At 48.8% G+C, this 12,363-nt stretch overlaps 1 protein-coding gene across 3 annotated transcripts in view; it reads right to left on the reverse strand.

Moving 5' to 3' along the window:
- Positions 1–5,879, reverse strand: part of CILP (cartilage intermediate layer protein) — a 20,206-nt gene extending 14,327 nt beyond the window's left edge. Inside the window, exons 1-2 of one of the 3 annotated variants that reach the window (XM_025199602.1) lie at positions 5,751–5,879; positions 2,670–2,824 (exon numbers count right to left, since the gene is read on the reverse strand). In XM_025199602.1, coding sequence (XP_025055387.1) covers positions 2,670–2,730 — 61 coding nt within the window. In that variant the 5' untranslated portion in view covers positions 2,731–2,824; positions 5,751–5,879. Of the gene's footprint in view, positions 1–2,669; positions 2,825–5,585; positions 5,715–5,750 lie in introns of those variants that run through there. The other 2 variants (XM_025199604.1, XM_025199603.1) reach the window with 2 other exon arrangements.
- Between the last annotated feature and the right edge of the window lie 6,484 nt (positions 5,880–12,363).

Raw genomic sequence — 12,363 nt, forward strand, 5'->3', positions numbered from 1 at the left:
GTGCCCTCCGCCGGCGCGCCCCCCCCCCCCCCCCCAGTGGCACCTGGCTCCAGTGGTCCCGGGGGGCACCGCAGCTGCGGAGGGAAGCACTGGGCCCCCACACAGCTCAGGCAGGCAAGCAGGCTCCAGGGAAAAAAAAAGATTGCCGCTTTTTTTTCTTGGGCAGAGCCTGCCTTCCCGGACTGCCTGCACGGGCTTCCTGCAGCCCGGTGCTTCGCTCCGCGGCTGTAGGGCAGCATATTAAAACTCCTCAGAGGCGTTTTATTTTGTTGTGCCCCAATTCATTTAAGGCGCATTACGCCGCCGAATTTGCTCCAGCGGCTGTAACTAATGCACAGTACGCTGCTGCCGTGTGCGAACACCGACACCATTAAAGCGGTTCAAAAGCATTTAACCCGCTTTAAAGTGTCGTGCACGCATTCCCCTCGTTTAATCTACACACGGCTCACCACTTCAATTTAGGGCAAATTAAACCCCCATTTTATACCCCCATAAACACCAGTTCTCTATCAGCCTTACCCAAAGCCCACCGAAGGGAGTGGGAAGACTCCTTGTTAGCAATTCCTTGGCATTGCCCTGATTTGAACCTGTTTGAGATTTCAGTCATGAAGGGATATTCTTGGTCCTGTGCTGCTGTAGGGAGCAGCAAAGTCGTTCCTCTTCTGGATGGATGAACCAGGAGTTTCAGGGCTGAGTGGTTTATCCTGAGTACAGGTGATTGATAACTGCTGACAAAACCAGCGAGTGAGCAGTTACCTGTGTTGTGCTACAGGGGATCAGCTGTGCTTGGAATGAAATTCAGGACTCTTGGTTAATGTGTGGCAAGAAGGAGGCGGAGGAATGGCAGGCAGCAATGGCTTGCAACATAACATCTGTGCCAGGCCAGGTGAGTGGAAACATGCACTTTGTGGCACCTCACAGGATTTTGAGGCACCTCAAAACACATGCAGCACACATGAAAAGGTTATCCACACTACATATTTGCAGTGCAGGGCCAAAATTAGATACCAGGAAATCCCAGCATCTAAAAAAATGCTTAAATAAAAAACCAGGGTGGCGCACGGGTCTACAGTGTGCAGCGCCTGAAATGGGAGCCTGGCTGGCCAGAGCCACACTCCGGCTGCTGGCCAAGCTCTGCCCACCCAAATCGCTGCTGCTGTAGCCCCAGGAGGCCCCCAGGACCCTAGTTAAGGCCCAGGTGCTAGCCCCAGCTTCCCCTACCCCACCCCAAGGCAATTTCCTGCAGGGGTGTTCCCCAGGGACAAATAGCAGCGGCACAACTATGTGCCTCTGCTGTTTCCCCAGGGAAATGCACATGCATGCTTGTGGGGATGCACCCCGTGTGCCGTGTAAGATTTTGGCCATAACAAAAACCAAAAGTAGGGCATTTTCACAAAAATCTGATTTCTGTCCCTTTCTGCAAAGTGTCACATTTGCATTCGTTTTCCGCCTCTCTCCACTGACAGGTCTGGAAAGTGCTATCTTCATTGTACTGAAAGAAAGGGGCAACCTGCTGTGCTTTACTGCACGAGAAGCAACCCTTCCCCGGGTTGTCCCATTCACCTGTTGACCCTGCTCTGAGGACACCATCTCTAAGGCAGGTTGCTTCTTCCGCCAGGTGCTGACCGGCCACCCGTGTAACTGCATTGTTGCTAATCCCTATTGCAGACCGTATAAGCTGCAGTTTGCTCCAGTGCTGCTTCTCCCTGCTTGAACCCGGCGTAACCTGCATCAGTGCATATCAAAGCCATGCTGGTCCACACTAGGGACCAGGCTTCAGGCTTGGCCTGACGCTGATGGCTCATATGGGGGCAGATCCCCAGAACAGATGAGGCCTGTGGGGTGACAGTGTAATTGGGTACTCACACCAAAGTGCTCCTTGGCCTTTCTGCTGAGAGATGGCTGGGTGGCAAAGAGCTGTGCCCATTGCTCACAGTGCCAGTAGGATTAGCCCTAAAGCTGAGTGGGGTGAATGCAATGGGTGTAACGATTGTGGGAGCCTTATCAAGGGATGGAGGAGGAGGCTCAGTGGGATGTTGGCCAAGGTATGTTGGAGACCTGAGGTCAGTTCCATGTTTTGACACACTGTTCCTATGTAGTGGAGGCTCTGGACCATTGTCCCTTTGTGTTTCTATCTGTGAAATGGGGAAAGCGGCTCTTCCCCATCTTACCGAAGCATCATGATGATAAATATGGTAGAATTCTGGTTTTTCCTTGTGGAGATGATTCACAACCGGCTTCATTTGCAGATAAGTGAAGGATGAGCTGCTCCGTTGTTTGCTGCAGCCTTAACTTCAAAGGGCACCCCCTCTCCGGTGCTCGGCTATGGTCCCAACAGCTGATCGGAGAAGTGGCACCCTTTGGGGTCGCAGCCACAGCAAACTGGCAGGGCACCACCACAGTCCCGCGCAGAGAAAAGTGAGGGGGTGAGGAATTCGGGATCTGCTGTATATGGAAGACTGTAGTAAGGGGACTGCGGTAAAGGGAGCCCTGTAAGTACCTTGGGTAAGGAGCAGTGAGGTTTGCGGGAAGTGCCGATTATTGCTGTGAGGTGGGCACTTGTCTGCCAGAAACTGGCTTGAAGCTAACAAGTCACGTCACAAAGAGCCATCGGAAGGCAGCAGCTTTTAGTCCCTACCCCAACATAAGTAGAAAGATTTCAACTTCACCTGAAGCAGAGGTGGCTCCAAGGAGGAGAAGAGAAAAGATCCATCCTTCTGCTAGGATCATGGTTTGGTTCGGGAGCAGGTGCTGTCCTTCACTTGCAGAGCCAGAGCCCCCTGCCCTGCAGTGGAGATAACCGTCTTCTCTGGAAGGGAGTCACCTGTGGAGAGAGTGTCAGTCGTTATAGGCCTGGTTCAATGAGCATCGTTCAATGAGGCCTGGATGGAGATGGCTCTTTTGATGAAGCCGTGGAGGACAATTCATTGAGCACCAGTCTTGCTCATGTTGGGCGGCATATTACTCCAGGCAGAGGCAGACTGCTTTCAGGCCCCAGCACACAGCTGCTTCCAGTAAAGCTGGCCCCAGGACAGGCTACCATTTAACATAATGCAAGGTGGTAGCCTCAGGCCCTAAGTAGCTGATAAAGGCTTGTCTGCTAGAAATATGCGTGACTGAGTTACGATGACTGTGTTCCAGGTGACTATACCCTCTTCCCATCTTCATGAAGCATAGCTTTAACGAGGGGGACCAGAGGCAGCCCTGAGTAAATGGCTCTGCATATTATAGTCTCTGATAATGTTAAGCCCTTCCCAGTACAATAGCTTGGTGTAAATATTGCTAAAGCAGAATGTGCTGCCCTGCTATACCCACCTACTCCCGCCTGGTTTTTGACCCACTTAGACCTGACATGTTGCTTTTATCACTGTTTGCATCGCTTCTCGGTTCATAGCTTTCAGGACCAGTAAAGACCAGCATGATCCACTAGACGCGCAGCTCCCACCCTTTACTGGTTTATGGGCAACACTACAGAGCAAGTAACATGTGGTAGGCAACATCTGACTTCGCTCTCCCTGTCAACCTGGAGAAACCTGCATAGAGGGAAAGCAAAAAAGTGCCTGCAGGTGATGCCAGAGGGTCTTCTGCAAGGCATAGGTTGGAGACAACTGGTTTGAGCTGGCTTTCTGCATAACAGAGGTCTGGGAACTTGCCCTGCTCCTGCTCTTCCTCTTATTGCAAACACTAGGGCTGATTTTCCTCCCATCCCAGTATGTTTCCATTCATCTCACCAGGTTCCTCCTGATTTGCATCTAGCTGTGAGCGGTGTATCACACATCGTATCATATTTACGTTCTCCTTGCAGTTTTCCACCTAGCCCAGTCAAGCCAGGCCCCTAAATCTATTCTGCAGACCATGCTGTTCTGAAAGAGCTTTCAAATAGATTAAGTTTCTCCACAGTGATGAAGTTTCAGGGCTGCTGCAATAGCGAAGCTCCACAGTGCCATGTTGCAGCTGAGACTTAAACCTTCCTCCAAGAGGGACAGAAGTGCCATAGGATTACTACGGAGAGCAGTTATTGCTGTAGTAAATATGGTTCAGAAACACAACGCAACTGCATCATGTATCGGGATAAGCTCCCAGAGACATAGGCACTGGGTGGGTCACGGGCCTCTGGTATCGGCATCAGTCTTGTGTTTGCAAAGTGGAATAGCATAAGGTGTGATGTGATTTCCAGTCCCAATGCTGCCACAAGCATGGCAGGGATCTTGCGAGGGCTGTTGTTTGCTCACTGGTTTGAAAATATAATGTCCTGTTTCTTGGCCAAGTATTTATAACAGCACTAGTAGGTACAGCCCATGGATTGGGAATTAGGGCTCTTTGGGTTCTAATTGCAGCTCTGCTAATTATTGGGTTGTTTCGGGTCCCTTAGGTTGATGTTTCCAATCATCTATTGACTTTGGCTATCCATCTGAGCATCACTGTTTCCTACTGGAATCACCTAGCAGTGTAGGTGCCTCATCTTAGGTGCTCAGAATTAGTGGACGTACTTGAAAACGTCGCCTTAACCTCTCTTTGCCTAAATTTACCATGTACAGAATAAGAATTAGCTTTACCTGATGGGGATGGGGAGGCCAACTCACAGTGACCACAACTTGCTGTTAACAAGCAGTATTCATGAGGTCTCTGTGAGAAAGCAATATAGGGATAAGAAATATATTTATTATATATGTCCTATCTCATGGTTTAAGCACTAGGGCAGGGATAACAGTGTGGCTTTATAGCAAGGACATGAAAGTGTGGGTCTAGCAGCAGCTGAAAAATATCACTTCAAACTAAAAAGTCTGTTCCCATTTGGAGGCTATTTTTGTAGCTGCGCTGTAGCTTGTTAAAAAATGGGATTTCATGCAAATCCCAGGCAGTAAAAATGAAGAAATTTTCCCCTTTGGCATAAGGTGAACAAAGCCCAGAAACCAGTTTCCATTTTTGGAAGGGTGTTAAGAAGTGATCGCTTTCAAGCTGAAGTTTCCACCAAACCAGAGAGGGTTAAGTGCTCTGTGCACAATACACATCCCAACCCCCCCTTTTTTCTGGAAAGAGGATTCAGAAGCAGGAGCTATTCGTGATATGGAAACGTACTCCCCTTCCATTAGATCAAATAGCCCAATAGAAACAAAAAAGGCTTCCTGATCTGAAACCTACCAAACGTTGGGCTTTTCATCCAATTTTGAAATCTAGAGAAGAAAACCTGTGCTTTGAAGGATGTGAAGGGCTGTATAACATCAAAATCCACATGCAGAGAGGTCAGCAGACTTTTCTCCAAAGCACAGATTCAGGTAGACTATAAATGAGCAGCTCTTATTTCTGCCTTGGCTAATGCTGTCCCATGCTTGCATTAAACTACGTTGTGTTGCTTATATTCCCACTTCCACAAGGTTCAGAGCCTTTGAGCAAATCAGTCACCCTGAAATATTTCCTTCTACATGCCATTAATGGATTTCCTCTTACAGTTAATAGCTCTTTCTGCCTTAATTAGTCAAATACAATTACTCAGTCTTTATCAGAAGTTAAAAGTTATATAGTACTTTTAGCATAGGGGGGATAAAACCCTAGAGAAAGGGGTGGGGGGGTGTTGTACTACTTACATAAAATCCTCTAAAATGATTAAGGAAAATTCCGTTCTCGCATGTTGTAAAGCAGTTAGCCAAGCCGTGGCACGAGAAGTGAAGCAAAAGTTCGTTTCTCTCTGAGCAGCCACGGATTAAGGAATTTACAGTGCGTTACTAAGGAGAAAGAGAGTTGCAGCTTACCAAAGTTTCCTGTACGCTGCTTCTGAGTTGGACTACAAGCGTTCCCAGCTGCTTGAAGCTGCTAGGGTCTCTTATATAGTGCAGCATGTAGCTTCAGAAGTGGCACCGAGCCACAGGACGCAGAGGAAAACAGATTGGAGAGTGAGGGAACCATAGTTGGAATAATCTCTCAGCAAGGTGATGGCACACGCAAGGCAAGCCAACAGCAGACTGAACAGCTGCAGTGCCTGCACAGAGGAGTAACCAGAGCGCGGAGGAGTTGAAGGAGGACATAGACATTGCCCTGTAAAATATGGACGTACTGGGATCTGAGTTCTTCATTGCTCGTGCCCTGTCCTAGGAGCCTCGTGGACCAGATTGGCTGACAAGGAGTGATACCAGTGTTGCTTTTGCTGCCTGGAGATGTTCAGATGCTTTGTGGGGCTGAATCAGAAACGGGGCGAATAGATAGAAAAGGCCCCTGCCTTGTCGACTTAAACACGCTTTAACATTTCTGCATGTTATCAAGGTGCTGGGATCGGGCAGGTTCACACTCAAAGCTGTTGGTGTTGACTTACGCCCCATATAGGCAACCCCAGAGCCACCTCACCACTCATTGCTCCCAAGCTTTCCCCAGGGTGCAAACTTCTCTGGTTGTTAATGGTGAGAAATGGTTTCATTTTGCTCCTCTTTTTACTTCACCCTGTTCTCTTCTTCCTTTCTCCTCTTTGAATTAGACTTTGGTTGCAGGAGGCAACTGAGCGAGGTGAGGGGGCTGGAGTGCTGCCGAGGCGTGTTCATTTAGTGTCGTTCACAAGGGGATTGGACAAACTTGGAGAAAAAGTCCATCGGTAGGTCTTGAGCCCCGGACATAGGGCTGCAGGCTCTGAATGCTGGGAGCTGCAGAGCAGGGGGTTGCATATTCTGGACACGACCTGCTCACTCTCCCAGCATGTGAAACACTGTGCTAGATGGACCTAGGGCATGACTCGGTAAATGCCCGTTCTCGTGCTCTTATCAGGATCTAGCAAGGCAGTCGGTGCAGACACCTGTGAGATGAAGGGGGAGCTGAGGCTGGTGTCACGCTAAAGGGCTCACTAAATAATTGGGGAAAGCGGAGAGCTGTAGGACCATTGCAGCTTGGGGTGAGCTAGTGGAGAGCTTTGGGGAAGGCTCGCTAATGAGTCCAGGGATTGCCAGACCTAAACAGAATGGTTTTTCCAACACAGCCATAAATACAGTGGTCCCTTGGCTAGTCCTTGCAAACAGAAGCCAGACTCTGACTTCAGTGATGGCCTTATTTAAAGCAGAGGCAAATTGGACCATTGGAACAACGATGGACTTTGACATTCACTGTCCGGTGGTGTCCAAGATGCACTCGGTTTAAAGCCAGGCCAGAAAAGTGGTGCTTGCTCCCCTTCCTCACCTGTGCCTGTCGGTTAGCTTCCTGGGGATCATTTCATACAGCATTGCCGTTGTAATTGCAGGAAGTGGTAGCTGGGGCACAGGCTAATTCTTTATGTTTTAATTTGAGTGTGAAGCAGAACATGCGATTTGGCAGGGGTTTTAAATTGACTGCTGCCCCTTCACCGAATCCTTCCAGTTCCTGCTGCCAGATGGACCAGAGGGAAGAGAAAATGTTTGTGGGATGGTCACATAAATAACAACCTGTCTCAGGCTGCATTTATGCAGGATTTATGTCTTCAGTGTAAAAGAACAAAAACACATGAGATCACCGAGAAGCTATTGCAATAACAAAGGAACAATGTTGGCCCCTTGGCAAAGTGCACCGTGTGATACGTAGGCCCTGGTCATTGCCAGGCACACAAGGGACTTAGACCTGTTTATTTTATGTATTATCCATTTGGTTTTTCAAATGTCCTTCATTACAGTGTCTGTGTGTGGTGCTATCCTATGCCTACTTGAAGCCACGGGGGGAGTTAGTTTTCCAAATTTCAGTGGCAAACCTGAAATACAGGCACGGATGTTTTCTTCGTACAGTCACCCTCCATCATTGCTGAAATGTCACTAGCATACTATGGAGATCGGTCCTGGGACGTCATATAGCTCCATGCTTTTACTGTGAGGGTGCAAACAGCACTTTTATCTGGTTGGTTCGATGTGATTTTTCTGTGAATTTGGCTCCGTTTTCAGTCTAATAGACCTCATCCCCTGAAGCCTTAGCCCAAACAGTGGAGTTTAGTGTGGTTTCCACCCCACACTAAATCATAGATCGATCCAGCTGTAGGCTTGCTCATGATTCAGCCTGGGTTTGCAAAGGATATACAAGCCTCTCTGGGTCCAAAAACACTGGAACTTGGCGTCTTGGGAACTTGAAGTGCAAATGCAAACTCCAAGGCTAGCCCTCATCCTCCAACAGAATGAACCAACACTTGGATCCCAGATGCTTTGGTGTTTGAAGCTGACAAGGAGAGAGGATGCTGAGCTCCTTTCTGGATGTGTTTAGCAACTTCCTGGGTCAGAGCAGGAACAGATTGCCACAGCCTGGAGCTAATTGCCTGGTTCCCAGCTGGATTTTGCTGCTCACACTGTACCCGGTGCTGCTGAGTGTAAAACTAGCTAGTAGAATATGTGTTTGGGGGGGTTGCCTCACTAGACTGCAGCGTAGATAGACTGTGAGTGAGGAGAAATAAAACTGAGGTATCAGGATGCATACATAGTATATGCATATGTATTGCTGCCAGCTCTTTTGGAAGTCAGACTAGGAAGCACGTGTATTTTCTTGGTTCCAGACGAGCCACCCAAAGGTTTCTAAGTCGATGAATTGTGGAGGAGCAGCAGCTCCTGTTCTTGGCTTCTGTTCTGCTGCTTGTGTCTTGACTTGCGATGCTTGGAGAGCAGAAAAGGACATGAAAAATAAGGTAAGTACCTGGAGAGACTTACTGCAAATCGGATTTCCCAGGAAAAGTGGCAGTGAGATTGATGTTTACAGCCTGCTTTCCTCTTACCCACATTTGTGGCCTGTTAAGCTCTTTCTGACGCGGCTTGCTCAGGAGAGGCAGTTGAGTGAAAATGCTTTTTAAGTTTTGGTCACTTTGGCTCTGATTTTTGACTCTACATCTTGGTTGGGTGGCCTGGCATGGAAGCAGCCCTTTATCTAAGGGTGATTTTAATCACGGGGATTGTTTAAGGCAGAGCAGACTCTGCTAGTCTTTAAACTGGACAAAGCATTTTCCCCTGGTTGACAAGGGGAGGAGTTATAGGAAAATTACACAGGTTTAAGAAGGTTTTTGTACGCTGGTCATAGACTCATGGAACATGAGGGCTGGGAGGGACCTCAGGAGGTCACATCTAGTCCAGCCTCCTGATCAAAGCAGGACCGTCCCCAACTAGATCATCCCAGCCAAGGCTTTGTTGAGCGAGGACTTCAAAACCTCCAAGGATGGAGCTTCCACCACCTCTCTGGGTAACCCATTCCAGTGCTTCACCACCATCCCAAAGAGAGCGTTTTTCCTAATATCCAACCTAAACTTCCCTTGCTGCAACTTGAGCCCATTGCTCCTTGTTCTGTCATCTGCCCCCACGGAGACCAGCCCAGCTCCATCCTCTTTGCAACCCCCTGCAGGGAGGTGAAGCACTGGTGAGACCACAGCTGGAGCACTGCGTCCAGTTCTGGGCGCCGCACTTCAACAAGGACGTGGAAAACCTTGAGAGGGTCCAGAGAAGAGCCACCTGTATGTTCAGGGATTTGCAAGGCAAGCCATATGAGGAGAGGCTGAGGGATCTGGGCCTCTTTAGCCTAAAGAAGAAAAGGTTGAGAGGGGACTTGGTAGTGGTTTACTGCTACATCAGAGGAGTGCATCAGGAGCTCAATGACCAGCTGTTTACTAGGCACCCCTGGAGAAGACCAGGACCAATGGACACAAACTCCTGGAAGGCTGCTTCAGGCTTAATACCAAGAAAAACTGTGGAATAAACTCCTTTCAGAGGTGGTGCAGTCACTTGCCCTGGAGGTTTTCAAGAGGAGACTGGACAGTCACCTTGCTGGGGTCACCTAACCCCAGTTGTCTTCCTGCCTAGAGCAGGGGGCTGGACCTGATGATCTGCAAGGTCCCTTCCAGCCCCTAGCAATCTATGAATCTGTGAAGCTGCTATCAAATCCTCTCTCAGTCTGTTCCTTTGGTACAGACAGCCCGAGAGACTCGGTGACTTGCCAAGTTGGGGTGAACTATAGTGTTCTGTGCTCTTTAGTGGGATTTTTAACTATTGAGAGAACTTGGTTTTGCAAGATGCAGAAAAGAGCGTTCAGGTCTTTGCAAGTAGCACTCGGTGCCTTGCTGCTCAGACCTCCTGGCATTGATCCTTTATTCTTCACATAGGCAACATTCACTTTGAAGCCACCGCACACGAAGCAGCTGGTAGTCTCATTCTAAATTTGATAAAAGTGAGAAGTATCGCTCTCTGCTTGCTTTGTTCTTGTGAGGAAGCACCAAACACAGTGCACATAAGTGGAACAAATTTGGGCAAAAGGACCCATAGTGGGGCAGGAGTTGCCATAGTGAGAAAGGGGTTAAAGACAGCCTGTAGACCAGCCTTGCTCTAGCCCCTGCAACCAGTGCCAGGCCTGGGGGATGGAGAATAAAAAGGCTTGCAAGATCGGGGCTGGTGGGTTTGGCAGGGGAGCTCAGTTGTTACACGGTAAAGTGGCACAAGAGCTACGTATCCAGGCGGGGAAACTAGGGAGGAGAGGTGGTACCTTTGGAGAGAGAGCTGTGCACAAGGATCCAACCACCTAGAGAATCCAGCCTGGGAGGAAGGCCAAGCTGGTCAGCAAACAGGGCAACCTCAAGCATGCTGGTTCAGTCCCCAGTTCAACTCATCTCACTGAAGTCTTGGGAGATCAAATGCCTGTTCCTTTGCATAAGCTCGACTGTGGTATTTCTCCTATGTCTGTAACAGAGAGGGAGCCGACAGCCCAGCTACCCCGGCCGCTGGGCTCTGATCAGAGCCAAACGTTGCACTGGATCTGCATACAATCGGTTGAGAAAAGAACCCCAAATCAGGGCAGCCCTGGCACACTGGGCAAGTTCAGATCATGCAGGAGGTGGAGGAATGTGTCAGAAAGTAATGGATGTTCTTATTACTGTCCCCTTTAATCTGCTTAAGGCTTTTCACCTGTCAGTCTTTAAGCGGCTAGCTGGAGTTAATTGAAATGTAATCCCACCCTGACTCAGCACTTGGTCCAAAGCCAGCATCCTCCTACAGCCAAAGTGATGATGCATCTAGAGCTCCGCAGGGACCGTTCAGGGCTTAAGGCTTTGTCTTGCTGAGTTGCCCCCATGCCAAGTCACCTGCTCTTATCCATTCCTCATCCTGTTTGCGACTGTGGATTGTCCCTCAGGAGGCTGCATGGTTCCTTCCATAATTGCTTCAATGATTTGATATGTGGCCTATGATTAATCAGAAAACAGTAGCCTGTTTATCTGAATCTTGCCATGAACAGTCCCTTCTTATAATATAAGTGCATCGGAAACATTGCAAATACAGTAAAGTGGAAATATTCTTTTATAAAGGACTGCGATGTTCTGGTTTGAAAGACTTACATTTGAACCCTAATGCTCCCTGTTCCTTCACCTTGACCATTAGGATGGTATAATTCTTCATTGTTCTGTTAGTATCTGTCAGAGATATAGGACAGGGAACAAGATAGCAGTTCTGCAACGAGCACCACAGGACAGGGCCCAGCTAGGACACGTGAGAGCTCCCAGGAGGAAGAAAGGATTCAATCCATGGGGTTTCAACTCACTGCTAACCAACAGCTTATTATTTTCTGTGCAGGTCTTTCTACCGCAAACAACTACCAAAGAATCTCATCTGCTCTCGTGCTCCTGGCTCCATTCTCCTGTCCCACTAACGCTGTCACTGGATTATGACCCAGGTGCCTTGTTCCAGGGAAACCCCAAACCCTCAGACCGACCATGACCTTTCCATTCGATAACAGGCAGATTTATTTACACAGTGATAACAGAAAAGAATAATACAAGCACTTCTATAGCTGCCAATCCTAGGGCTGTCATCAGTCGAGATGCATCTGGCCAGGACGTGAGCTTCACTCTGAGGTTATCTCTTGAACGTCAGATGTCAGAGGCCAAGGCCCGTTCTCCTCGCAGCGGGGTGGATGAGATGGGCAGGGTTGGTATGCCCTCAGTCCACATGCCTGGTGCTCCCCTCTCAGGGGAATCCCTCTCGGGGACCTCTCTTAGGGACAGGGACCCTTCATTGTTCTAAAGTCTTTGCTTTTGTATTCTTTTCCCCTCCTCATGACTCTTCATTAGGGGTGTATGAAGTGGGCTGTATTCGATTCAGATTTAGATTCAGCCCAAATCGGGAACAGTGATTCAATTAATTGATTCGGATCACTGTCCCAATTTGATTCGGCCGAATCCGAATCTGAAGATTTGATGCTGATTCAGAGAATCACCAATTTGGCCATAGACACAGCTTTAAATGTTTTTTGTATATACCTCGAGGTACCAGGCGTGGCTCGTGAATGCTGCGATGCTGGGGCAGATGAAGCGCCACACAGGAGCGCTGGGGGGGGGCATGTGCTTGGCGGCGAACCTGGAAGTGGACTGGAAGTACTTCTGGTCCACTTCTGGGTCCGCCGGGGAGT

Source organism: Alligator sinensis, unplaced genomic scaffold (genome assembly GCF_000455745.1).
Source record: "Alligator sinensis unplaced genomic scaffold, ASM45574v1 scaffold210_2, whole genome shotgun sequence".
NCBI classification, from domain to species: Eukaryota; Metazoa; Chordata; order Crocodylia; family Alligatoridae; genus Alligator; species Alligator sinensis.